The 27,699-nt window shown below is 47.2% G+C and overlaps 1 protein-coding gene across 1 annotated transcript in view; it reads left to right on the top strand.

The window, feature by feature from the left end:
• LOC145845187 (uncharacterized) overlaps positions 1-27,699 on the top strand; it is a 204,207-nt gene that overhangs the window by 170,515 nt on the left and 5,993 nt on the right. The window contains exons 180-211 of the mRNA XM_082952610.1: positions 19-307; positions 415-549; positions 1,009-1,196; positions 1,386-1,497; positions 2,094-2,282; positions 2,747-4,968; positions 5,080-5,344; positions 5,650-5,784; positions 5,855-6,001; positions 6,159-6,458; positions 6,664-6,849; positions 6,991-9,215; positions 9,418-9,682; positions 9,905-10,039; positions 10,224-10,364; positions 10,693-10,880; positions 11,078-11,189; positions 11,343-11,531; positions 11,787-15,041; positions 15,305-22,837; positions 23,063-23,306; positions 23,520-23,858; positions 24,138-24,320; positions 24,487-24,629; positions 24,762-24,974; positions 25,144-25,477; positions 25,642-25,971; positions 26,169-26,376; positions 26,604-26,717; positions 26,879-26,995; positions 27,133-27,257; positions 27,467-27,646. Of these exons, the coding sequence (XP_082808736.1) occupies positions 19-307; positions 415-549; positions 1,009-1,196; positions 1,386-1,497; positions 2,094-2,282; positions 2,747-4,968; positions 5,080-5,344; positions 5,650-5,784; positions 5,855-6,001; positions 6,159-6,458; positions 6,664-6,849; positions 6,991-9,215; positions 9,418-9,682; positions 9,905-10,039; positions 10,224-10,364; positions 10,693-10,880; positions 11,078-11,189; positions 11,343-11,531; positions 11,787-15,041; positions 15,305-22,837; positions 23,063-23,306; positions 23,520-23,858; positions 24,138-24,320; positions 24,487-24,629; positions 24,762-24,974; positions 25,144-25,477; positions 25,642-25,971; positions 26,169-26,376; positions 26,604-26,717; positions 26,879-26,995; positions 27,133-27,257; positions 27,467-27,646 (20,741 nt within the window). The remainder of the gene's footprint in view (positions 1-18; positions 308-414; positions 550-1,008; positions 1,197-1,385; positions 1,498-2,093; positions 2,283-2,746; positions 4,969-5,079; positions 5,345-5,649; positions 5,785-5,854; positions 6,002-6,158; positions 6,459-6,663; positions 6,850-6,990; positions 9,216-9,417; positions 9,683-9,904; positions 10,040-10,223; positions 10,365-10,692; positions 10,881-11,077; positions 11,190-11,342; positions 11,532-11,786; positions 15,042-15,304; positions 22,838-23,062; positions 23,307-23,519; positions 23,859-24,137; positions 24,321-24,486; positions 24,630-24,761; positions 24,975-25,143; positions 25,478-25,641; positions 25,972-26,168; positions 26,377-26,603; positions 26,718-26,878; positions 26,996-27,132; positions 27,258-27,466; positions 27,647-27,699) is intronic.

The following is a 27,699-nucleotide window of genomic DNA, read 5'->3' as shown; positions in this document are numbered from 1 at the left end:
CGTATTTAATTTTTAAAGATTACTAAAACCACGATCAAAGTATCCTGGGAGAAACCAGAATACGACGGAGGTAGTCGAGTATCTTCATACGTTGTAGAAGTAAGTAAGTTTGAAGAAGAAGACTGGAGTATCAGCGGGGAAATAAGTGCTTTCGATGAAAGCTGTAAATCAGATGAGAAGTTCTTCTACGAAATCAGCAGTTTAGTCGAAGATTGTAAGTACGATGTTCGTATAAAAGCTGTAAACGAAATTGGACAAGGACTTCCATGTATTGCAGCAACAAACATCCACACTAAAGATTACACAAGTAATTTGATGATCTCTGTTCAACATTTTAAACAACTTTGTAAAATATACATAGTTACAAAGCGTTTTAAATTTTTTAAAGTTTCTAACAAACTTTAAACTTTGCAGTTATGCCTTCAGCTGATACTTCCGCTGTGAAGTTGGTGAAAGTAAAGGCAGGTTCTGCACTGAACATTTCAGTACCAATTGCCGGAAACCCGACACCGCAGGTTGAGTGGAGCTACAAAGATAGCGCTCTCGAAGGTAAAATATTAAAAAAATTAAATAATTGTCGTAAAATTTTTTGTACGTCTTTTAAGCTCAACTGTAGTTGAGACAATAACAATCTAAAGTTAAAGGTAAAATCTACTTGCAATAAAAAATATAATAAATGGTTTATATTTTAATTGTTTTTCTTGTTTTGCGTAGACAACAAACAAACAAAAATGTCTTCGAGCCAGAACTACACTTCACTTAAAATAAAGAAAATACAAAGATGTAGCAGCGGAGTTTACAACCTTAAGCTTAAAAATTCAAGAGGAGAAAATAGTTACAAAATTAATGTGCTTGTACTAGGTAAAAATATATTTTAAACATTTATACTCTTTTAGAATAATACTAAAAATAGACAAATAACTTTTTGTTCAAACTTTTAAATAATTATCATGTTAAATATTTTCTATACTTAATGTTTTTACAAAAACTACAACTATTAATGTTTAGATGTACCCGCACAACCTCATGGTCGTATTATTTTCGACTCAATTGAAGCTGATAATGTGACAATTGCATGGCAAGAACCACTTGATAATGGTGGAACAAGCATTACTGGTTACGTGGTTCATTATCGACCAATAGGACAAGAATCGTGGTCACCAGTGACAGCTTGCACTGCAAAACGTCGCTACAAGGTACATAACTGTGTAAAAAGATTAAAAATTAAGTAAAAAGAGTTGGTAAAAGAAAAGTAAAAAGAGTTGGTGATAAAAACATTTGCTAGTTAAATATCAATTACTGCTACAAAAAATAAACTTTCTAGATGCTTCATAATGGATAAGTACTGTCTGTTATGATCATAATATTCTAATAAAATCTCACAGATCACTAAACTGGTGAGAAAGGAGACTTACTTGTTCAAAGTGGCAGCTGAAAACGCGATGGGATGCGGAAAGGCGCTGGTTTCAGGAAAGTGCACCGTTGAGCACGCATCAAGTCAGTTTGAGTTTGCTGTTTTGTTTGTAATTTAAACTATTCTAATATCATTTAAATAAATGTATATTGTTTGATTTCTATTCATAAAAACAAAACAACATGTAGATACTGATCTAGTTTAAAAAAGTTTTTAACTAAATTTTACTTTAAATAAAACGTTTAGAAACAATAATCTATAAATTTTGAATTAGAAAAAAACATTGTTCGTAAAGTTTCTTATAAGACTTTAGCACTAAAGGTACATCAAAATAAGAATTGTAAATACAAAACACGAGTTCATACTATAAGAAAACATTTTAGAGCTTGCTTAACGTAAAATTTATTTAACTAGGAAGCTTTGAACATATTGTAGCAAACTAAGCAACCATAAAAAGTTTTAAATAAGCACTTTTCGTTAATTATGTGTCATTAAATTGTAAAAGAATTTTTTTTAAATTTGTTTTTCAATTGAACAAAAACAGTAAAATTAACTTTTAGAACACGAAAATGCAAACTGCGTAAACCTTATAATTGACATTAACAGTTTTACTAGTAGAATTGAAACAAGAACACTAGCTTTAAAAAAAAATTACGATAAATACACAAATAACTTGCAGCTGTGCCTAACAAGCCTGGAAAGCCAGAAATTAGTCAAATCACCAAAGAATCTGCAAGAGTATTATGGAAAGCCCCTAAATCAGGACCTGAAGTACACGGGTATTTCATTGAATATAAAGAAAAACTAACTATGAAGTGGATTCGTGCTAATAAAACTCCAACCAACCGATGCGATTTCACATTAAGAGGTGCAGCTTTAGTTTTTTTTAAATACTAGTTTTTATCTTGAGTTATAAGTTTAAAGTAGTTTTCTAAATGTAATAAAAACTTAAGTTAGAAAAAAATGTTCAAAAGATTCAATAACTATTTATAGTTTTAAAGTTGAGTCAATCAGGGTTATTAGAAGTTTCACAAAAAAGAGCTATGAACTTTATAATATTAAACTTATAGCTTTTGGTCTCTTAGTAGCATGATAATAAAAAAAGATGTTTGAACTAAAAACAAGTATACAAACAAGAAAAATTTAAATTGATTATAAATTGACTTTTTCTAAAGTCTTTAGAATTGTTTTTATTGTAAAAATAACAATGTAAATTACAAATAAACTTAAACCAACAGTATTTTGTAAGCAATTTGTAAGGTATACCACTTATTTTATCAATTGTTTCAAAAAATTATTTAATCAATATGCATTTATGTAATGTTAACACAGATTTAAGTCATGGATCGTCTTATCAAGTTCGAGTTATTGCTGAAAATGAAGTTGGTTTGAGCGAGCCAAGTGATATCTGCCAGCCTTTCACTGCTTCTGAAACGATTTCACCACCTACTGACCTCAAAGTCATTGAAATAACTAAACTTACCATGGTTCTTCAGTGGCAACCACCTCAACTTGACGGAGGCTCTCCAATTGTTATGTACATTGTTGAAAAACGATGCAGCATTGACAAAGTTTGGGTCAGATGCAACTATGATGTTGTAGACAAATGTGAGTATGAAGTTGAAGATCTTATTAGATTAGCTTCGTATGAGTTCAGAGTGTCTGCACGTAACAAGAGTGGAATTGTAGGACCATCATCTGATGTTTGTGGCCCAATTCTATTCAAAGATACACCTGAAGTACCTAAAGTGGTTGTGTCTGGCTCTGATAAGATCAAAATTGAGCAAGGTAAGCAATTACAAGTTGAAATGCTTGTAACAGGCTCACCAAGACCAATTATATCATGGAAAAAAGTAAACAGTCCAGAAGACATCGCTGAAGACATAAGAAGTTGCATCACAACAACACGTGGATCTTCTACACTTGTCATTGAAAAAGTGACTCGTGAAGATGCAGGCAAATACGAGCTTACAGCTTCAAATCTCAGTGGAGATGCATCAGCTGCAGTAAATGTGGTTGTTGTTGACACACCAGGAGCACCTGAAGGTCCTGTAAAGTTCACAGAAGTGACAGCAAAGGGATGTATGCTTTCATGGAGTCCTCCTGTCTGTGACGGAGGTGCCGATGTTTTGTACTACATCGTTTCAAAATGCGACACGTCAAAACTGAGCTGGGAAATAATAAATGACCACAGTGAGACGACTGCGGTCAAAGTGATCAGACTGCAAGAAGGTCACGAGTATAGCTTCAGAATAAAAGCAGTTAGCTCGATCGGAGTCGGTCCTTACTTACAGTCACTGCCTTTCGTGCCGAAATATCAATTTGATGTACCTGATGCTCCAAGCAGACCGGAGGCAATCAGAACTCACTTCAACTCGATCACCATTAAGTGGAACGCACCCGAAAACAACGGTGGCAGCAAAATAACAGCTTACCACGTTGAAAGGCTCAAAAACAAAGGCGAGAGATGGGCTAGTTGCAACGAAGAAGCCATCACAGATACTCAGTACCGTATCACTAGCTTAATTGAAGGAGCTTTCTACGAGTTCCGTGTATACGCCGAGAATGCTGCTGGTGTCAGCTTACCAAGCAACAGATCTCCTATGATCGAATGTTGCATGCCAGTCTTACCACCAGGACCTCCATGTCTTGTAAGGTTGGTTGATACATCAAAGAACTCAGCTACAATTGACTGGGAAGCTCCACTGAACGATAACGGAAGTGAAGTTACCGGGTATGTAGTTGACAAGAAGAAGTTTGACGCAACAGACAGTGCTGAGTGGTCTGTTGTCAATAACACACCAGTAACTGACTGTAAAATGGTTGTTGAAGGACTAGAAGAAGACCAGGTATATGAAATACAGGTAAAAGCAATAAACAAAGCTGGTCTCGGCCAACCTTGTGAATGCAATGACTTCATTAAAGCTGTTGACCGCTTTGAAGAACCAGAGTTCGTGTTTGGCGATGACTTCAAAAACAAAATGGTTGTGAACAGCGGCGGAGCTCTCACTATCGGAGCTTCGTTTATCGGTTTACCAACTCCGACGGCTTCTTGGGCGAGAGATAACAACAAAGAGATCTCATCTGACGCTGTCACAACAACCAACGACCGAAGCTCGAGCGTCTTCCTCGAAACAGTAAAGCGAGAGGACGCCGGCAAGTACGTGCTGACGATCGAGAACGCCGCCGGCAAGAGGAGCCTCAGGTTCACCGTCGACGTCAAGGACGTTCCGGGCCGGGTGGGCGAGATCGTCTACAAGGAGGTCAAGTCCGAGGCGGTGACGCTCGCCTGGGAGGAACCCGAGTTTGACGGAGCCTCCCCGGTGACGCACTACGCGGTCGAAAAGTGCGACGTGGTGCTGCAGCACTGGGAGAAAGTGTCCGTGGACTGCACCAGGACCGTGGTGAGGATATCGGGGCTGGTCGAAGGGAAGACGTACAACTTCCGCGTGACCGCTTTCAACAAGTACGGCGCCGGAGTGCCGAAAGAGACGGAGGAAAGTCTCAAGATAACCAACGCACCGTCGGCGCCGTTGGACTTGGATGTCGAAGAGGTTTGTTATTCAAAATTTGTGACAACTTATTACATTTTATCATAATAGTTTCAAAATCCGCCTCTTACGCTAGTCACTTTAAAACAGTTAATTAAAATCGTTCTGACACAGATCACTCGATCGAGCATAACTGTCCGCTGGGTGGCGCCGAAGCACGACGGCGGAAGCAGGATAACCGGATACGTCGTCAAGAAGTCGCAAGGAGAAGTGTACGACTTCGTCGCGTGCGGCGAGTTGACGTCAGAGGTGAGGTCGCACAAGATAACCGAGCTCGATGACGCAACGAGGTATGACGTCAGGGTTTCGGCGGTCAACTCGGAAGGAACGGGGCAGGCGAGCGACGTTCTCGCGTCAGTGCTCACCGGAGACTACACGTGTTAGTATAAATTAGTTTGTTGATTACAATATGGAAACTGAAGCTAAAAAAATGGTCAAAAAATTATATATTTGGACATCGGGCTACGCAAATGATTTTTTTTTCATAGTCTTATGTTATAAAACTCTTTATAAGGTTTTTAGTTGTCGTACTACCTCAAAACAAAATAAATCATAATTTTTAGTTTCAAAATTGGCGGTTAGCATTAAAATTTGCAAAATTTTAAAACAAGATTTTTAAGCCAAGAGTTTTAGTTTGTAAATGTATACAATTGGAAGCATCGACTTTATAAACAATTTTTTTAGCTGAACCAACGGCAAATGTTCAAGGAATCCAAAACTTGACACTTAAAGTTGGAGAAAAACTAAATTTGTCAGTACCGGTTGCCGGACTGCCTAAACCGACTGTCGATTGGAAGTTTAATGAAAAGGACGTTATTGGTAAATGTTTTGTACTTGAGTATTTAAAAGAATTAAAAGAATAAGATTTTAGCAACTTTTTACATTTCAGAAGACAACCGAGTTAAAACAACTGATCTTTCATCATCCACGACACTTAACATCAAAGAAGTCGCGAGGAAAGACACAGGAGCTTACAAACTAACACTCACCAACTCTGTTGCCACTAAATCTTACAACATAAACGTCAAAGTGTTGGGTAAGAAGCTCCAAACTATTTTATTTAACTTGTTTAAAAATGCTAAATACCTATAAATAGTTTGCAAAAAAGTTTCATATTTCAAAAAGCACAAAAAAAAACAATTACTTAAAATTCACTCAGTAAAATTAATAACAAAACATTTTAATTATTTTAGACATCCCGTCCGCACCACTCGGTCCGCTGCAGCTCGTTTCAATCGACATCGACAACGTGAAGATTGCCTGGCAACCGCCCACCGAAACGGGGGGATCCCCCATCACCGGGTACTCGGTGGACTTCAGGGAGTGGGGCAGGGAAGTCTGGTCGCCAGTGACCGCGCTGACGGCCAAGACCACGCTGAGGGTTTCAAACCTTCGCAAGCGCGCCAGCTACCAGTTCAGAGTGATCGCCGAGAACGTGATTGGTTGCGGAAAGGCGCTCGTTTCTGCCAAGTGCACAACGGCTTACAACTACGGTTTGTTTTGTTTCTTTTTTTAAATATTATTACAATTATCTTTCAGTAAATTTTGTTAGACTGCATTTTTAGCAAGTCGTTAAATAATACACTTAAGTGATACAGATTTAGGAGAGTCTTTAAACTATAAATAAGACTCTGGCAACTTAATGAAACACGAAATAAGAGAGTTGTTTGATTCTAAACTTACATTATATCAAATTAGAACCGCCGAGCCAGCCAGGAAGACCGGTTGTCGGAAAAGTAACTCACGATTCAGCGACGGTTCACTGGGAACCTTCGAAGAACAGCGTAGTTTCGGGATACTTTGTCGAAGTGAAGTCCAGCAACTCGATTGTGTGGGAGAGACAGAACAAAAACTCCATACTCAAAGTCAACTACAAAATAAAAGGTGAGTTTTAGCGTAAGGAAAATACAAAAACTTTTTTGCGGAAATTACAATAACTTAGTTTACAAAACAAAAACAGTAAAACCTTTTGAGTCTAAAAGCACCAACAACTAAGCAAAATTAAATCAAACGTTTGTTTTACAGATTTGCTACATGGCCTCCAATATTATGTCCGCGTGGTGGCGGCAAACGAGGCGGGAGAAAGTCAACCGAGCCAAATCAGCGAATCCTTCTTCGCGCTCGACGTCGTTCCACCCCCCACTGACGTCACGGTCGCTGACGTCACCAACTCCTCCATGCTGTTGGAGTGGAAGCCGCCCGTGGTCGAGGACAAGAACATCAAGGTGGCCAGCTACGTCATAGAGAAGAGGCACGCGTTAGCGGACGGCAGGTGGGAGCAGTGCAACTTCGAGGTTGTGTCCGGGTGCGAATACGAGGTGGGTCAGCTGATGAAGTCGGCCCCGTACGAGTTCAGGGTCTTCTCCCTGAGCACAACAGGAACCCTCGGCCAGCCCTCGGAAGTGTGCGGCCCCGTGCTCTGCGAGATCGTACTGCAGAAACCGTCTTGCACTTTCGCTACTAAAGACAAAAACATTGAAATAGAAGCAGGCGAGGACCTTGTCATCGAGGCTAACGTCGCAGGCAGGCCGAAACCGGAAGTCGTGTGGGTGAAGGAAGGCCAGGAAGACGTGGTCAACGACGTCAGAGTGACGATCAAAACTTCGAGAACGAAATCAATTTTCATGATCAAAAAAGTCAACAGGAGCGACGCGGGAACTTACAAGGTGTCGCTGTCCAACAAAGAAGGTAGCTTTGACGCTTCAATTGTAGTCAAAGTGCTGACCACGCCAGGAAAACCGGAAGGTCCCGTAGAAATAAGCCAGGTCACAGCCAAATCTTGCCTGCTTAAATGGAAGCCTCCACTATACGACGGAGGCTTCACCGTGAAATATTACACCGTATCCGTCTGCGAGACGTCCAAGCTGAGCTGGCACGTGGTCAACGACCAATCGGAAACCACGGTGTTCCGGGCCAGCAACCTGGAAAGGGACCGCGAGTACGTGTTCAGGATAAACGCGGTGAGCGAGCGCGGCACCGGACCCTACCTCACCTCCGAACCCGTGACTGCTCAGTGCGGTTTCAACGTGCCGGACGCTCCCGGCAAACCGGAACCGACCAGGACTCACTTCAACTCGATCACGATCAAGTGGAACGAGCCTGAGAGCGACGGTGGTGGTAAAGTTATCGGATACCACGTTGAGAGGCTCAAGGACAAGGGCCAGAGATGGGCTAAATGTAACGACGAGCCTATAACAGATACTCAGTACCGCATAACTAGCTTAATTGAAGGAGCTTTCTATGAGTTCCGTGTATACGCAGAGAATGCTGCTGGTATTAGTTTACCAGGTCCAGTATCGAAACCAATTGAGTGCAGACTGCAAGTCAAACCACCAGGACCTCCATGTCTTGTAAGGTTGGTTGACACATCAAAGAATTCAGCTACAATTGACTGGGAAGCTCCACTGAACGATAACGGAAGTGAAGTTACCGGTTATGTAGTTGAAAAGAAGAAATTTGACGCAACAGACAGTGCTGAGTGGTTTATTGTCAATAAGACACCAGTAACAGACTGTAAAATGGTTGTTGACGGATTGGAGGAAAACAATGTGTACGAAATACAAGTAAAAGCAGTAAACAAGGCAGGTCTTGGTGAACCATGCGAGTGCAACGACTTCATCAAAGCAGTTGATCGTTTGGAGGAACCTGAATTTATCTTTGAAAACGACTTCAAGTCGCACGTCGTAATACACTCTGGCAGCGCTCTCAGCTTGAAAGCGAACGTTTTCGGCAAACCCCAACCAAAGTTGGAGTGGAACCGACAAGAGTTTGCAATCAACGCCGAGGCGATCATAGACATAAACTCCGTGTCCGCCTCCCTGGTGATCGACCGGTGCGAGAGAGAGGACGCCGGCAAGTACACCATAACCGCCACCAACAAGGTTTCCACCAAGAAGCTCACGTACACCGTCAAAGTGCTGGACACCCCGGGCCAGGTCGGACAGATCAGGGCCAGAGACGTTCGGCAGGAGTCGCTGTCGCTGAGCTGGTCGGAACCTTTGTTCGACGGATGCCACCCCGTCGAGAGCTACGTCGTCGAAAAGTGCGACGTCGTGGACCAGCGGTGGGAGAAAGTGTCCGTGGACTGCCCCAGGCCGTTTTTGAAGATCTGCGGTCTGGTGGAGGGCAGGAACTACCTGTTCCGGGTCACCGCGGTGAACAAGCTCGGAGCGGGAGTGCCGAGGGAAACCGAACAGTCGATCAAGATAACCAGGGTTCCGTCGCCACCTCAAAACCTTGACGTTGTAGAGGTAAGTGACTAATTTATAATACGTTTCATCATGATACTTTTTTTTTTTTGTTTTAGCTCTTATTTAACTGAAAATAAATAAGGTTTAGTTTTTTACTTCTTTACACTTATTTGCCTTCAATTAAAGTTTTACAACAGTAACTTCTAGTTCTGACATACATTTTTTTGTTTTGTTTTGTTTTAACCTTATTAACTTCTCGTAGGTCAACAAGACGAGCATCACTGTTTGCTGGTCGCCTCCGGAGGAGTGCGGAGGCAGCAAGATCAAGTCTTACGTCATCGAGACGTCACAGAGCGACGAGGAGAAGTTCGCCGTGAACGCCAGGGTGCGGGGTGACGTCAGCAGGTTCGCCATCACCGGGCTGAAGGAGGAAACGGCCTATGACGTCAGAGTGTTGGCGACCAACGAGGCAGGGGACGGAGATGCGTGCATACCCGTCACTTCTGTCGTTACCAGGGACGACACTTGTTAGTTGTTTGATATTAAAGGTTTTATTAAAACAGTAAAAATACTGTATCTTTTATCATAGCTATACCAACGTTTTGATTTTATAAATTTAAGGAGAACGAAAACTGGTTAACAAAGTTTAAGAATTTTATTCTAGTAAATTACAATTCTGTTTAACTCTCAATAAGTTAAGTATTACTAAGTTTATATTAAAAGTGTTACTAAAAAAAATTTTTCTACAGCAATACCAACTGCAGACATAACTGGTTTAGAGCAAATAAACATCAAGAGCGGCTCAGAATTCAAAGTTACAGTACCTATTTTCGGAAAACCAAAACCAGAAGCTTTCTGGAAATGGAATGACAACAATATCACAGGTTATTTTTTAACCCTTGCATAGCATCAGTTTCAAGCATTTTTTATTTGTAATGTAAAAATAAAATACTTCTTTTCACCACAACTTTTAGATTTTAAATTTTTTTTGAAAGAAACTAAAGTTATTGAGTACTGACACAAACACTTTTAAAATTTGAAGCTATATAATTTTCAATCTTTATTTAGATGATTTCAAGATTGAATCAAGCAGCAAACAAGCGATCATTCAGAAGAAGAGCATCCAGCGAAGCGAAAGCGGAAGATACCAACTTTGCGTGCAGAACAAGCTGGGATCGAACTTGTATAACATCCAAGTTGACGTGCTTGGTTAGTTTTGAATAGAGTTTTGATATTATCAACTGAACATTTTAAACGTATATTTATGGTTTTTGTTATAATATATCTTATAACGTTCCGTGATCAAGTTTTTACAGATGTTGTGTAAAAATTTAAATAAAACTATTTATTGTTTTAAATCTTAAAGTTCTCAACTTGTTTACAAGCTCGGTTTTTACTTGGTTCATGTTGATGTGCTTGGATAGTTTTGATAAAATTGGAATATTAACTGATTGAACATCTTACGCCTGCATTAATGATATTTCATTTTTACAATCTTTAAAGTTTCCATTTAATTAAGAATTCCTGTTTTTTTCAGATGTTCCAGAAGCACCCAGAGGTCCGATACACTTCCTGAAGATCGAGGTCGACAACGTGAAGATCTCGTGGCAGCCGCCCAAGGACAACGGGGGAAGCCCCGTGACCGGGTACGTGGTCGACTACAGGGAGTATGGCAACCAGGTGTGGTCGTCAGTGACAACCTGCACCACCAAGACCACCATCAGCGTTAGTTGCAAATAATTAATACTTTGACGTTGAAAGTAATCGTAGAATACTTAAGAAGAGAGTATCTCGAAAGTAATTTAGAGTTTTATTGTGCAGAAACAACTTTGTTGGTTTTCTAAAATAGAAATCCTTTGATTAACTATTTAATTGAAAATTTTAAAGTTTTAACGAATACTAACGTTAAACTTTTAATCTAGGTGAGAAAGTTACGCAGACACCAAGCCTACCAGTTCAGGGTGATAGCCGAGAACATACTCGGAGCAGGAAAACCACTTCTGTCTCAAACTGTCACAACTGACTTCGCTTTCGGTGAGTTACATATTTTAATTAAATAGATTAAGCTTCTGTTAATTAATCAAAAACTGACTGGTACTGCTGTAAAAAAATAATAAATAAAATCTATAGTTTAAACTTTTGTAATAGTATATTTTTTTTTACAATAATTAACTGTTCTTACTACAGCGCCGCCACCGCAGCCTAAACAGCCAATCATGAGCAAGATCAGGCCGGAATCGGCGCTGGCATCGTGGTCAATGCCCGCTTCAGGGGTCGTCGTTTCCGGTTACTACGTGGAAACTAAGGAGATGAACGCCGTTTCGTGGCAACGCGAAAACAAGAACCTGATTGCTAAGAGCACCTACACCATAAAAGGTTTGAAAAAAACTCTTATATAAAGAAAATTAACAAACAAAAAAAGTTCCATTGTTTACTTAACTTTTAAAATGTAACGTCTTAATATATAAATTTTAATATACACAACAAATAACAAAATTAACTTTTTTAACTGTATAAAAAAGTTCCGAATTATCTTAATACAAATGTAACGAACTCTTTCTTTCAGATTTAGAACTGTTAACTCTACAGTAAAGTTCATGAGTGCTTTTTTAAGATAAACTTTTTTTTCAGATTTAGTCGAAGGACTCCAGTACCAGGTGCGCGTGGTTGCCGTCAACGAGGCAGGAAACAGCGAACCCAGCCAACCGTCCAAACCCTTCCTCGCCATCCTGCAAGTGGGCCCGCCCAGGAGCCTGCAGTGCGTGGAAGTGTACAACTCGTGCGCGTACTTGGAGTGGGAGGAGCCCCCGGAGGACGGCGGAAGCAAGATCGCCAACTACATCGTCGAGCAGCGGTTGTTGCCCAGCGGAAAGTGGGAGAGTCCCTGCTACGAGAGCATATTGACGTGCGACTACAAGGTCACTGGTCTGATCAGAGAGTGCTCGTACGAGTTCAGGGTCTTCGCCCGCAACTCGAGCGGAACCGTCGGGTTGCCTTCAAAAGTTTGCGGCCCGGTGCTTTCCCGAAACCAACTGGAAAAACCCACGGTGAAACTTCTCGAAGACAAGAAGGTCGAGATCGAGTCGGGAGAGACGCTGGTGCTCAAGTCGAGCATCAAAGGAAAACCGCGACCTCAAGCGGTGTGGGTCAAGGAGGAAGACGAGGAGGACCTGACCGAGGACAGCAGGTCGACCGTGACCACTACCAGGCTCTCTTCCGAGCTGAGATTGAAGAAAGTGACGAGGTGGGACGGCGGCAGCTACAAGCTGACCGTGTCAAACGCCAGCGGCGAATCATCGGCCAAAGTACAAGTTCTGGTCATCGACTCCCCGGACAAACCGGAGGGACCCGTGGAAATTAAAGACATTACAAATAAATCGTGCGTTTTGTCATGGAACGCGCCCAAGATCACCGGCGGTGCCGACGTCTTGTACTACGTGGTTTCGAGGTGCGACACCTCCAAGCTCTCGTGGAAGGTCGTCAACAAGCAGTGCGAGGTGAGGACTTGCCGCGTGAGCAACCTGAAAGAGGGCCGGGAGTACGTTTACAGGATAAACGCTGTGAACAAGCACGGCATGGGTCCGTGGCTGCAGTCGCAACCGATGACGGCCAGGAACATGTTCGGAGTTCCGGGAGCGCCGGGGAAACCCGAGTGCCTCAGGACGCACTTCAACTCGATAACTATCGGTTTCGAGAGGCCGTTGGAAGACGGCGGAAGCAAGATCACGGGCTACTTCGTCGAGCGGCTGAAGAACAGCGGGTCGCGATGGGCGAGATGCAACGAAGAACTGTTCGACGACCTGCAGTACCGCGTCACCGGTCTGAGCGAGGGATCGTCGTACGAGTTCAAGGTTTACGCGGTGAACGCGGCGGGTAGGAGCCTGCCGAGCGCAGTTTCTCCCGTGATATTGTGCCAGATGCCGCCTTCCCCTCCGAGCGCGCCCGTCGTCCTCAGGGTTCTCGAAACGACCTGCAAAAGTGCTACAGTCGCCTGGGAGCCCCCATTGAACGACAACGGAAGCGAGGTGAGCGGTTACGCCGTGGAAAAGTCGGACGCCGACTACGTGGACGAGTGGGTGGCGGCGGAAGAAGTGACCTGCGAAAACAAGCTGACCGTGACCAACCTTCAACCCAACGGCAAGTACAAGCTGCGGGTGAAGGCCATCAACGCGGCGGGTTGCAGCGAACCTTGCCAGTACAAGGAAGTCGTCCACATCACCGAGAAGATGGAAGCGCCGGAGCTGCTGTTGGACGACAGTTTCAAGTCGCACGTGGCGGTCTTCGCCGGGCAAGACGTCTGCTTGCAGGTGTGCTTCAAAGGAACGCCGCATCCAGAGGTCGAATGGAGCAAATCGGATGGGGAAATTGACACTTCGAGAGTGGGCATAACTACTGTTGAAGGTAAAACAATCTTGCTAATCGAAAACTGCACGCGCGAAGATCTAGGAAAGTACACGTTGACTCTGACCAACAGCGTCGGCACCAAAAAGCTCAGCTTCACCGTGAAAGTCTTCAGCGTGCCCGGCAAGGTCGGTGAGATAAGGTGCAAGGAGGTCAAGTCGGAATCCGTCATGCTCTCCTGGTCTTCGCCTGAACACGACGGATGCGCTTCGATTGACAGCTACGTCGTCGAAAAGCGCGAGGTCGGCCAGCAGAAGTGGAGCAAGCTGACTCACGACTGCGGCAGGAGCTTCTTCAAGGTGACGGGGCTCACCGAGAGCAGGAGCTACAACTTCCGGGTGACGGCAGTGAACAAGTACGGAGTGGGAGACTCGCGCGAGACCGAGGAAGCCGTCAAGGCGTCCCAAGCCCCGTCGGCGCCCACAAGAGTGGTCATAGACGAAGTCATGAAGACGGGAGTCAAATTCTCCTGGCAATTGCCTCGACACGAAGGCGGCAGCAAGATAACTTCATACGTCGCCCAAGTCTGCAAGACCGGTGACGTAAGCAACGTCATCTCGAGCGAGCCGATTCCCGCCGACGTATTCACGCACACTTTCGACCAATTGGAAAACGACGCTATGTATGACGTCAGCGTGAAGGCGCTGAACGAGATGGGAGCCGGCGATTCGAGCAGCGCCGTTTCCGTTTTGATCAGAGACGAGTCGGAGCTGCCCAGCGCGAACTTCAGCGGCCGCGAGAAGCTGGTCATGAAGGCCGGGCAGAATTTGAGAGTTTTGGTTCCGATTTCCGGCAAGCCGAGACCGGTGGTCAGCTGGAAGTACGCGGACAGAAAAGAAGAGCTGGAAGATGACGAGAGAGTGAAAGTGAAGTCGTCTAATACCGACACTGTCCTCAGAATAAAAGACTTAAGGCGTTCTGACACCTGCGCTTACAAGCTCAACTTGACAAACAAGTGCGGCTCCAAAGACTACAGCGTGAGCCTGGAAGTCCTCAGCCCGCCCAAGGCCCCGGCAGGCCCCGTGGAAATAATGGCGGTCGACCACGACAACGTCACTTTGGCGTGGCACATCCCCAACGACAACGGGGGCTGCCCCATACTCGGGTACAACGTCGATTACAAGAAGGTCGGAAACAACTACTGGTCGTCGGTGACCTGCTGCACCTTGAAAACTCTGTACAAGATCACCGGACTGGAGCGGCACAACGCCTACCAGTTCCGCGTCAGCGCCGAGAACAAGCTGGGCTGCAGCGAGCCGATCGTCTCGCAGAAGGTCACCACCGACTTCAGCTACGGCAAACCGCCGGCCGTGGAACGTCCCGAGGTGGGCAGGGTGACGCAGTCGACGGCGGAGGTGTCGTGGAAGGCGCCGAAGACGACGGCGCCCGTCACGGGGTACTTTGTGGAGGCGAAGGAGAAGAACAACATCATGTGGAGGAGGATGAACGAGAGGAGCTTCAGAAAGTATCGACACACTTGTAGAGGTATCTAGCATTAAAAAAAAGTAATAAAATTTAACTTAAGCATAATTAAATTTTACTAAAACACTACTTGTAGTTTAACAAAATTAAGCAACTCGACATACTTGCAGAGGCCTCACCTATCTAGCGTGAATTAAAAAACTATAAACTTTTAGACAAACCTATAAATAGTATTAAAGTTGTATATTTCTTACAAACTACTAAACATAGTTTCTTTAAAAGTACATTTAAATTCAATCAACTGTTTACTAAACAATTAAAAACAGGATTAACCGAAGGATTGGAGTACCAGGTCAGGATAGTTGCGGAGAACGACGCCGGGCTGAGCGAGCCGAGCCTGAGCAGCGAGACTTTCGTCGCGGTGCAGCAAGTCGGAGCGCCCACCGACCTCAGGGTCGTGGAAATGCTCAGGTCGTCGATGTACCTCGAGTGGCGCGCCCCCGCCAACGACGGCGGCGCCCCCGTGACGTGCTACTTTGTCGAGCAGAGGCGGGCGCCGGCCGGCAGGTGGGAGAAGTGCAACTACGACGTCGTGAACGTTTGCGAGTACCGCGCGTGCGAGCTGGTGCGCGAGGACAGCTACGAGTTCCGCGTCACCGCCAGGAACAGCCGCGGCGTCAGCGGGCCGCCGTCCGAGGTGTGCGGCCCCGTCCTGTGCAAGGTCGTGCCCGAACCTCCCAAGGTCCAGGTCGATGTTGAGGAGATCGTCGTCGAAGCCGGAGAGCAGCTGGCGATTGCGAGCTCTGTCGCGGGGAGACCCCGTCCGGAGATCAGATGGAGCAGGGAGGACGCGGAGGATCTGGCCGAGAACAACCGCGCGGAAATATCCACCACGAGGACTTCTTCGACGCTGAAGCTCAACAAGATGACCAGGGACGACGCGTCGACCTACAAAGTAACAGCCGTCAACAGCAAAGGAGAACACTCGGCTGTTGTCAAAGTCAAGGTTCTGGACAGCCCGGGACCGCCAAAGGGTCCTATCAAGTTCGAGAACGTCACGTCCAACAGCTGCATCTTGAAATGGGAGAGACCCGTGCACGACGGGGGCTCGGACGTCAAGTATTACACCGTGTCAAAGTGCGAGACGTCCCGGTTGAGCTGGACGCTTGTGTTAGCAAAATGCACCAGCACCCACTGCCGGGTGTCCAACCTCGTCAAGGACAGGGAGTACATCTTCAGGGTGTTCGCGGTAACGGACCTCGGCAGGGGATCCGTGCTGCAGTCGGAACCGCTTGTCGCCAGGGACAGCTTCAACCTGCCGGGCAGACCGGGCAAGCCGAAGACGGTTTCCGTTTCGAGCAGCTCCGTCATACTGGCGTGGGAGAAACCGACGTCGGACGGCGGATCGCCGATCACCAACTACGTGCTGCAGAAGAGAGACGCGCAAGGGTCGAGGTGGGTCGACTGCAACAAGGGCAGGGTCGTCGACGACGAGCAGATGCGGGTGACCGAGCTGCGGGGCGACGCGGTGTACGATTTCAGGGTGGCGGCGTGCAACAAGGTGGGCATGGGCGACTTCAGCGAGCTAAGTAGCAAGGTGAGCGTCAAGGAGCCGACCTTCGTGCCTGGCAGCCCGATCAATTTCAGGGTCAGCGACAAATCGAAAACGAGCGTCAGCTTGACGTGGGAGCCTCCGCTGTTCGACGGCGGAAGCGCTGTGACGGGCTACGCGCTCGAGCACGCGGTCAACTCCACCGCTTTGGAGTGGAAATCGTCAATCCCGACTTCGCAGATCGTCAACACCGAATACGTGGTCGGCGGTTTGACGCCGAACGAGGTGTACGTGTTCAGAGCTTTCGCGGTGAACTCGTGCGGCAGGAGCGAGGAGCCCGCGGAGACGCACAACCCGGTCACTGCGGCAGACGTGGAATCGACTCCGCTGCTGCAGTTGGACGACTCGTTGCGGAAGCTGGTCAACGTGAGGGCGGGCAAGCCTTTGAGGCTGTACGTCTTGGTCAGCGGGCGACCGCAACCCGAGATAAAATGGAGCAAGCAGCCCGACGACAGGCTCGAGTCGAGAGCGACTGTCGACACCCACGAGGCGGCGACTTGCTTGTTCATCGAGAAATGCGACAAGTTCGACGCCGGCAAGTACACAATAAGCGCCACGAACGAAAGCGGCACGCAGCAGGCGACAGTCAAGGTGAGGGTGCACGACACGCCGGGACCGCCCAACTCGCTGCAAGCGGTCGAAGTCGAGCGGTCTTTCGTCAGGCTCAGGTGGAACCCGCCCGAGGTGGACGGCGGCAGCGGAGTGAAGAACTATTTGGTGCAGGTGAGGCTGGCGCAGAGCAAGGCGTGGACCACCGTCGCCACAAAGTGCCTCAAGACCAGCTACAAGGTGTCGGATCTGGTGTACGGAAAAACGTACTACTTCCAGGTGCTGGGCGAAAACGAAACGGGAATCGGAGAGCCGCACGCGCTGAAATCGCCAGTGACGGTTTCGGAGCTGCCCCCGGCCCCGTACGACTTCGAGGTGGACGAGGTCACCGACGACAGCGTCGCCCTCAAGTGGAAGAAGGACTCGGACATCTTCAACAGCAAGGAGATCACTTACGTGGTCGAGATGACCGAGAACGAGTCCATCCAGCACTGGAGAACGGCGGCCAAGACGAAGACTGCATTGAGTTTGAAAATACAGAACTTGGTGAAGAACGGCGAGTACAGGTTCAGGATCTACGCCAAGAACTACCACGGCAAAAGCGAGGTGGTGACTTACGCGAGCGACGTGCGCGTCAGGGCGCCAGAGGTGGCGGCTAGCATCAGCGAGAGCGACCTTCCGGAAGACTCTCTCATCACGTTGCGCGCGGGAAGGCCTCTGAAGGTTTCCGTGCCCGTCAAAGGATCGCCTTTCCCGAGCGTGGAATGGTTCAAGGACGACGAGAAGGTCTTCGAGGACCGGCTGAGAACGAAGATGCGCGTCGAGGACGGGTGCAAGGCGACGTTGGAGGTCAGAGAGACGACTTCCGAAGACGAAGCGGTGTACTCGATAGTGGCTACAAACTCTGCAGGATCTTGCAAGCAAAACATAACTGTGAAAATATTAGACGTGCCGGGAGTTCCCGAAGGACCGATCAGGATCACCGCCATGAAGGGAAATACCCTGACCTTGAACTGGAGCGCGCCAATCAGAGACGGCGGCGCCAACATAACCAACTACGTGGTGGAGAAGCGCGACAGGGAGCTGTTCAGCTGGAAGAACTTATCCGCTTCGGTGACCGGAACCCTTTTCAGGGTGGAGCCGCTGTTCAAAGGCAAGTACTACGACTTCCGCGTCTCGGCACAAAACCGCTACGGAATCGGAATGCCGCTGTACCTCGACAAGACGCTGCAGTTCCTGGAAGAGGACGAGCTGGTGCCGAGCGCGCCGAAGTGCGTCGAGGTCGGGCTGGTGACGAAGAGCAGCGTGAGCGTGAGCTGGAGCATCGAGAACGAGGTGGAGGTGGACGGGTACTTCGCGGAGCACCGGCAGAAGAAGAGCGCCCGGTGGGTGCGGAGCAACCAGGTGCCGACCAAGCAGAACAGGCTGGCCTGCCCCGAGCTGGCGGAAGGTTGCGAGTACGAGTTCCGCGTCGTCGCCGTCAACGAGCACGGGGAAAGCCCGCCGAGCGCGGCGACGAAACTCGTGCTCGTGCGCCAGACCATGACGCCTCCGGACGCCCCGACCAATCTGAGATACTTGGACTTTTACAAGGGAATATTGTCCGTAACATGGGACAGGCCGGAGTACGAGGGCCAGTCGCAGTTGTTGGGCTACAACCTGGAGCTGTTCGACTGCAGCGAGCCGCCGGGCAGGTGGGTCAGGTGCAACCAGGTGCCGATCAGGATCAACGAGTTCCAGGTGAGAGGCGCGAGGGTGGGAGACAAGATCGCCATGCGCGTGTCCGCCTTCAACAGGAACGCCGAGAGCGAGTTCAAGCAGAGCGAGGAGTTCATCGAAGTCGTTGATCTCTACAACCCGCCCGAGATACTGTTGGAAGAAAAGGACAGGGAGATCACGGTGCACAGCAAAGCGGCGCTCATAATCACCGTTCCCTACAAGGGAAGACCGACGCCGCTGGTAGAGTGGACCAAAACAAAGGGAGAAGAAGTCGACCTGAAGATAAACTCGCTTCAAGCCGTAACGCACGAGTCGGCCGAGGTTATTATCAAGGACTGCGACAAGAAAGACGCGGGAAGCTACAGGTGCATGATCAAGAACAAGTACGGGATGGCGAAAGCGACCGTGAACGTGACGGTGATCGGCAGACCGGAACGGGTTTCAGGCCCGATCCAGTTCAGAGACGTCAACAAGACGGGCGTCACGGTGCAGTGGAAGCCGCCGGTGGACAACGGCGGCTCCGAAGTCGTCAGCTACGTCGTGGAGCGCCGCGAGGTCGCAAGGCCCGGCTGGATCACTGTCGACGAGAAGGTTGAAGCGACCAGGCTGGAAGTCAAGGGGCTGACCGAAGGAAAGGAGTACTTCTTCCGTGTCGCCGCCGAAAACGCCTTCGGTGTCGGCGACGCTCTGGTCAGCGAGGAAAGCGTGAAGCCCGAAACCGTGCTGAAGGTCCCCAACGCGCCGCACCAAGTCGACATCGACGAGGTGGGACGCGACTGGGTGTCGATTTCGTGGATCCGCGTCAGGAGCAAGAACGTGTTCACGCCGGTGGTCGGCGGCTACTACGTGGAGAGGAAGGAGGAGAACGCCACCAAGTGGGTGCGCTGCAACCAGGTGAGGCTGAAGAGGACGACCTTCACCGTGCAGGGGCTGGTCGAGCACGCCGAGTACCGGTTCAGGGTGTTCGCCGAGAACGAGGTCGGCATCGGGAAGCCGTCCAACCCCACCGTGGTGGTCAGGTGCAAGGAGCCCGACGACAGGCTGCCGGCGCCCAGAGACTTCGAGGTGGTCAGCACGACCAAGGACTCGGTGATACTGGCGTGGAACAAGCCGGTGGTCGAAGACCTCAACGTGGGCAGGGTGCAGGGCTACGTGCTGGAGCGACGCGAGACGAGCATGACCGTGTGGCGGCAGTGCCACGAGGAGGACATGTTGTTCGAGAGCTGCCACCAAGTGCAGAACCTCAACTCGGGCAGCGAGTACGAGTTCAGGGTGTTCGCGGTCAACAGGAGCGGGAGATCCCCGGCGGCGAAACTGGAAGACACCGTGGTGGTGAAGAGCGCCGGCGACGAAAAGCCGCGTTTGGAGGAAGAGATCCAGCAGGCGGTGGTGATGAGAGGCAAGTCGGCCTCCCTGGTCGCCTCCGTCGTCGGCCAGCCCACCCCGGAAGTTATCTGGATGAGAAACGGCAGGGAGGTGAAGAGAAGCAGCAGGTGCAAGGTGAACTGGGACGGCAGGATCGCCTCCATCCAAATTTCCGAGATAACGGACCACGAGGGCGGGGTTTACGCTCTGTACGCCAGCAACAAGCTTGGCTACCTCGAAACCGAAGCGAAGATCATCGTCGCCGGAGTTCCGATACTGAACGACCGCGACGGCAAGTACAAGAACGACGTCGCGTGCAGGCAGGGCCAGAGCATGCGCCTCTACGTGCCGTTCTACGGGTACCCGAAGCCAGCCGCCGAGTGGACTCTGAACGGCAAGGTGTTCGAAGCGAATGAGAACTGCAGCATCGAGACCACGTCGGAGTTCACCATGATGCGGGTGAAGTCGGCCGCGAGGAGCGAGCACAGCGGAACGTTCGAAGTGAAGCTGACCAACAAGCACGGCGCGAGCTCGATACCGCTGAGGACGGACGTGCACGGCGTGCCGAGCGCGCCAACAGACGTCACGGTCGACTGCGTCACCTTCGACAGCGTGTTCATCTCGTGGCAGGCGCCTGTTGACAACGGGGGAGTTCCCGTTTCGTGCTACATCGTCGAGAAGAAGGACGCGGTGAAGCGGCCCACCGACAAATGGGACCTGGTCACCGCTTTCACTTCCAAACTCAACTGGAGGGTGCGCGACCTGGTGGCGGGCAAGAGCTACTACTTCAGGGTCTCGGCCCAGACCTGCTACGGTACCTCCGAAGCTGCCGTGACCCAGGCTGCGGTGGTCGCCGGCGAGATACTCGACGTGCCGAAGCCGCCGAGCAAGCCGATTCCGACGGGCGTCACCAAGGACGGGTGCATGCTGTCGTGGAGGCAGCCCAAGTCGGACGGGGGAAGCCCCATCACCCATTACGTCATAGAGAGGCGCGACAGCAAGCGCAAGTACTGGATGACCATCAACGACGAGGAGAAGCCGGACGAGAAAGAATTTTCGGTTTTCTACGTGACCGGATTGGTCGAGGGATTTTCGTACCAGTTCAGGGTGAGGGCCGCGAACGCTCACGGTCAGTCGGAGCCGAGCGAGGTTTCCGCGACCGTCGAGCCCAAGGAGGACATCACGGTGCTGGCCCCCAAGTTCGTTCAGGACCTGGACAACGTCGTGACCAAGGTCGGAGAGAAAGCGGTGCTGAGCTGCAAGATAACGGGCAACCCGAAGCCGGTGATAAAGTGGTACAAGTTGGGCGCGGAAATAATCGGGTCCCACAGCGTGCAGATGCACGAGGGAAAAGCGAACAACTACTCGCTGGTCCTGTCCAAAGTGAAGAAGCAGGACCAGGGCTCTTACACGGTGAGGGCCACCAACCACGGCGGGTCGGTCTCGATGGCGGCTGAATTGAGAGTCGAGAGAGCGCCCGAGGTGCAGATATCCGAAGAGGCGAGATCTCGGCCTTTCGAGTGCCGCGTTCACGAGGTGGTCAGCATCAAGGTTCCGTACTCGTGCGAACCGACGCCGGCCATCAAGTGGAAGCGCGAATCTTCGGACAAGGAAATTTCTCAAGACGAGCGGGTGGAAGTCCACGACACCGACTCTTTCACCACTCTGACGCTGACCAACGCACAGCGTGACGACACCGGAAGTTACGTCATCGACTTCACGAACAAGTACGGCACCGAGAGCGCCACCGTCAGCCTGGTGGTCAGCGACGTTCCTGAACGCCCGCACGACGTCATCGCCACCGACGTCGACAGCGATTCCGTCACCCTCAAGTGGCAAGAACCCGAAGACGACGGCGGCAAGCCGATCACGAGCTACATCGTCGAGAGGTCGAGCAGCGGCGGAAAACTGTGGACGAGGGACGGAACTTCCTCGAAGCACGAGTACACCGTCTACGGGACGGCGTCGAGGAGCGAGTACAGGTTCAGGGTGATCGCGAAGAACTCCAGAGGGGAATCCCGGCACTCGGAACCGACGAGCGCGGTGATGACGAAGGACGACAAGATGCTGGGATGCCAGTACGATCGCCTCGTCGATGTGACGTCACAGTACTCGGCTGGTAAAGTCGAAAAGAGCGAGGACTCGTTGCGCGAAAAGTACCAGCTCTTCGAAGTGCTTGGGCTGAGCGACGAGTGCAAAGTGTACCGCGCCAAAGAAGCGAGCACGGGCAAGACTTTCGCCGTCAAGGTGTTTGCAAGCGGCAAGGAAAGCAGCCTGAAAGCTCAAAAAGAAATCGCCATGATGCAAAAGCTGCAGAGTTCCGGTTTTTTGCAACTTCACGAGTGGTTTGAAAGCGATCGGGAAACTGCACTCGTTTACGAGTTTGTGTCCGGTGGTAACATTTTGGAAGGAATATTCATGACGCAGTTGAGTGAAGACTTGTGCAGAAAACTGGTTGAACAAGTTTGCAAGTGTGTGCAAGAGTTGCATTCCAAAGACATTGCTCACTTCGACATTTGCCCTGAAAACATAATTTTCAAAACACAAGACGATGAGAACAACGATGTCAAGCTTGTTGGGCTTGAGAACTCAAAAGAAATCAAGAACATCAAAAGTAAGTTTTGTAGTTAATACCTAATTGACATTCTAATTGTATAAATTGCAATGAGACAAATTTAAAACTCTTAAACAACTATTCTACTAAGTTTTTATAACGTTTTGAATTATTTCTATTTATTGCATTTAAACATCATGTTTTAGTTGCGAATGTAAGAAAATTAATCTAATAAAACTAAAAACTTTGGTCATAATTATATTTACAAAGAGCTATTTTTTCTAGGCGTAAAAATCAACTTGACCAGAGCCGAGTTTGGTTCCCCGGAGCTGTTGTCGGGCGGACAAGTCGACAAAAGCTCCGACATGTGGTCGGTAGGTGTCGTCACGCACGTTATCCTCACCGGCGTTTCCCCCTTCCTCGGTTCGAACCGCGGCGAAATAAGGGAGAAAGTGGTGGAGGGAGACGTGGTGCTTCAGGAAGACGAGTGGAAGCTCGTTTCCGATGAAGCTCTGGACTTTGTCGACAGGTTTGTTGTTTAGCAATAAAAAAAATTACAATAAAAGAACTTATTATATAAAGTTTCTAGTAATTATCATTCAATATTCTTTAAAAGTGATTATTTTTATATGTTTCGTTATTGAATCGTATAAAATACATGGAAAAAAAATTATCCTATAATTTAAATTAGTTCTTAATTATAATTTAACACCAATTAGTTCAAAACCTTTAAATTCAACAGGCTGCTGGTGAAGGACAGGAGCGAGAGGATGACGATCCAGGAAGCGCTCTCTCACCCGTGGTTCGCATGCGACCTACCAGACATCAACATCCCGTCCGCGTACCACCGCTCCCTGTACAGGAGCAGGCACCGCGAGGCGCGCGACGACATAACCTGCGCCCTGGGACGCGTCCTGGCGCCTGTGACGTCACAATCGGACGTTCAGTCGAGCGCGAAGACGGTCAGGTCGGCCGAGAGGCCGCTCGTGTCGCCGCTGCGGCACGCCATCGGCAAGAAGGGCGAGGATGTCAAGCTGAGCTGCTTGTGGAAGGACCTCGGAGAGGGAGACGCCGTGAAGTGGTGAGAAGTTTATAAGCACGTGCATAAAAAACACAATTAAACAATTTTGACCTTAAAACTTATTGATCTTATTGAAACAATCAAAATTTTTAAATGTAGGCTCAAGAACGTAACAGAGTTAGATTTAGAAGCAGTTTTGTAAGCACATGTATGCAAAGTGCATAGTGTAGCTTGCGTTTCGCATAAGTTCTTTGTTTAATTGACTATTTTAAGAAACGAAGTTTAAATGTTAAAAAGTACTTCAAATACAATATATGTAACTTAAGTTTTAAAATGCAGGCTTAAGAACGGCGCGGAATTGGAATCGGGAGAAAAGTACGAAAGCAGCAAACGCGACGGATCTTGCAGCTTGTACGTGAAAGACCTGTCGCGAGCTGACGAGGAAGTTTACACTTGTCAGCTTCAAGCTGACGGAAACACCTTCCAAACCTCTTGTCTGTTGATGGTACAAGACGAATCGAGGTAAGTTAACTTTCAGTGAAGAAAAGCTTTGTAAGTTTTCAACCTTGAATATTTGAAAATAATGAATCGAGGTAAGTAGATATGTGGTAAGAAAATAATATATTGAATATTGTAAGGCACTGAATATTTTTAACTAAAAAATATACTGTATTTATAAAACTTGCAGAACTAGAAAGTTGAGAAACTTGTACTTTGACGACAAGCGCAACAAAGCCTCGGCCAAGTCGCGAAACAAACCTCCAGAGTTCAAGCTGCCGCTGTTCGACTCGACGTTGTACGCCGGGGAGTCGGCTACGTTTACTGTTGCAGGTAAGATAAGTTTCAAATCTATTTTTTTCTAAAACAGCGTTATTTTTTAGAAAGACATGTTTCCTTTTTTATGTATACGCTTGCTACAAATTTTTATCTAGAGGTAAGTAAATGTTTTTGAATATTCAACAGTCGGAATAAACCCGCCTTGCGAAGTGAGCTGGTTCCACAACGCCCACGAGATCAACAAGGAAGAAGACGACGAAAAGTACTCTGTCGAGTCGGACAAGTCCCTGCACACCTTGCGCGTTCAAAACTGCTCGGTTGAAGACTGCGGTCACGTGTGGGTCGTGGCCAGGAACTTGTACGGGCAAGACGAGTGCAGAGCCGCCATCAAAGTTCTGCGTGAGTAGCATACGACGTTTATTAAGTTTAAAAGTTTTCAAAAAGTTATGGTAATGCGTAGATAAATTATATGAAAACAATTAAATTTAAAAGTAATGTGTAAACGCTTCTATCGAATTCAAACTCTGTACTACCCAGAACACTAACGTATTGTTTTTCTCCCAAACAGCCGAAAGAGAACCGCCAGTCCACCAAGTCGCTCCGATCCTGCACCGCCTCATGACCGCGCAGCACGTGGAAGAGGGCGAAACCGGATTTTTCAGCGTCGGCGTCAGGGGCAGCCCCCGGCCCGAGCTGAAGTGGTACAAGGACGGGGTGGAGATTTCCAGCGACCTGAGAAGGTCGTTCGGGTGGGACACCAAAAACAAGGCCCACATGAAGATCAGCCACGTCTGCCAGCCCGACGCGGGAACCTACAAGATGGTTGCCACCAACGACGTGGGGTCGGTGTCGTGCGAGGCAGAGCTGAAGGTGCTGCCCTACAAACACCGTCAGCTCGAACGGTGAGTTGAATATTCCGAACTTTATTTCAAAACATACAAGATAGTACTTTCACTTAAATTTTTTACATGCAATTTTGTTTAATCTTAAGTCTTATTTTTTATTGTAATTTAAGAGTAGTCACTTTAAACAGTAGCATTAAGGATATATTTTTTTCTTCCACCAGCTGGCGCAAGGAGGACGCGGACCTTCTGGAACGGGAGAAGGCGACGAAGCTGGCCGACAAGATCGTGGCCGCGGAGGAGCAGCTCCAGTTGGACGACGAGTACGAACTCCTCATGCGGCCGGTCGGTAAAATCTTCCCCAACCTGAGAGAAGTCGAGGATGAAGATTTCGTCGAGGAGCGGGAGTCGAGGCTGAACGACAAGGCGGAGATGTGGTACAAGAAGCTGGTGGCTGGGGAGAAAGAAGAGGACTTTAGGAGGAAGAAGCACGTGGTGAAGATTGAAACCGAATCGTACTCGGTGCCCGAGCCAAGACTCACGGAGAAACAAAGGTTTTTATTTATTTAGAGATAAAAAAAAAATTAGTATTTCGTTGACACAATTTTGATAAGCTTGGAAAACTGGTGGTTTTAAAAACTTGAAATTTAGAAGTCTTTGTCATTAACGTATAATGTAATACAATGATCGTGGATATAAGCTTAAAAGTATACTTTTTAAAACTAATTTTAAAACTAAACGTAATAAACAGAGTGATCGAGCGCGCGGAAGACGGAATAATCGACGACGATTTCGTCATAATGCCGCCTTCTAAGCACGATCACGTCATGCCGCAAAAGAAAACAATCAGCAAAATAAGAAGTCAGACAGTTCCCTTCAAAATGCAAATCGAGCAGGGACGTGTCAAGAAGAACGACAACGAATACAACAAGTACAAGCTTCAGCGAGAAAGCGAAGAGGTTTTATTTATTTGATTTTTGATACTAATAAGCTTTTGTCAGCTACTTAGTTCAGTCAACGCAATAGATCATTAATCTATTTGAAAGTTATGTTGAAAGTGATAACTAAAAAAAAAGGAATTGATATAGAAAATTTTTTAAATAAAAAAAAATTGTACAAAATAGTTCTTTAAGAAAAGAAGTAAAATAAAAATTTTTGTGTAGTTTTAAAATACTTTGTTTTTCAGCTTTCGAAGCCAGTACGCGAACAAGTTGAGCAAACTCACATAGACAGTTTCATCGAGAGACGTGGACTTGCATCAACGAGCAAGCAAAATGTTGAAAAACACGACACTCTAGATGTAAGTATCAGTATTTTTTTTATTAGAAACTTATTTTTGTTTGCATTAAGTTAAATCTAAAAATTAATTGATTTATTTAAAGGTAAATAGTCAACTGATAAAACTTGTTTCAGACAAGCTTAATTTATAAAATCAGTAATTAACCTAAAATCTAACTTCAGATTCTAGCGCCAATCAGTCAACTGCTAGAGCAACAAGAAATCAATCAGTTTATGAGAGACGAACAAAGTAACCAATATCCAGACATTGACAAATATAACCTTCAGTCTGATTACCAGGTTGATTTTATTTGCTAAAAATTATAACTTAAAAAAAAAACTTAAAAATATTGTTTATTTGTTTTAAGATAAATGTTAAACTTTTTCAAAATTTTACACAAAAAACAGAGTTTAGATAAATAAATTTATCTTTTTAGGATTCAAGATCACACTTGCGTGAATTTGAAGCTTCCAACCAAGACTGGTTGCGTTCAGGGGCCGAAGATGTGCCTTCCTACTCAGACATTGTCGATGAAAACAAACAAGCTTCTGGTTATCAAAGGTAATTGAGAACTACATTGCTAAACAACAATATTGAATTTATTATATTTTGCCTGTAAATTGTACTATAATTGCATATTTTCTAAACAGTTTTACAACAATCTAATACTACTTTTAGCTTCATATTGATAAAACTTCTTATAAACATATCAAAACTTAATGTTAAACTAGTATTAATTTAAAAAGATTCAAAAACTTTTGCATTCGCAGAGCACGCAGAAGCAGCGCCGCGGACTTGTTCGAAGACGACGTGAGATCTTCGCAAAGAGTCTCGAGGCAGCTGTCCGCTCCGATGAGCAGCCGCTACGCGGGAGCCGAAGACAAGGTGGGATCGTTCAAAAACCTCAGGATGAGGCACGATCAGGCGATGACTGCAAACATACCTTTGAAGTAAGAAGTTTAAATATATCAAAATAGTTGGCTTACATGTAGTTATGGCTTTC

The sequence above is a fragment of the Thalia democratica genome, chromosome 9, assembly GCF_965202585.1.
Source record: "Thalia democratica chromosome 9, ktThaDemo2.hap1.1, whole genome shotgun sequence".
In the NCBI taxonomy this organism is placed as follows: domain Eukaryota; kingdom Metazoa; phylum Chordata; class Thaliacea; order Salpida; family Salpidae; genus Thalia; species Thalia democratica.
The sequence above is the reverse complement of the archived record's forward strand: the minus strand, read 5'-3'. Positions and strand labels throughout refer to the sequence as shown.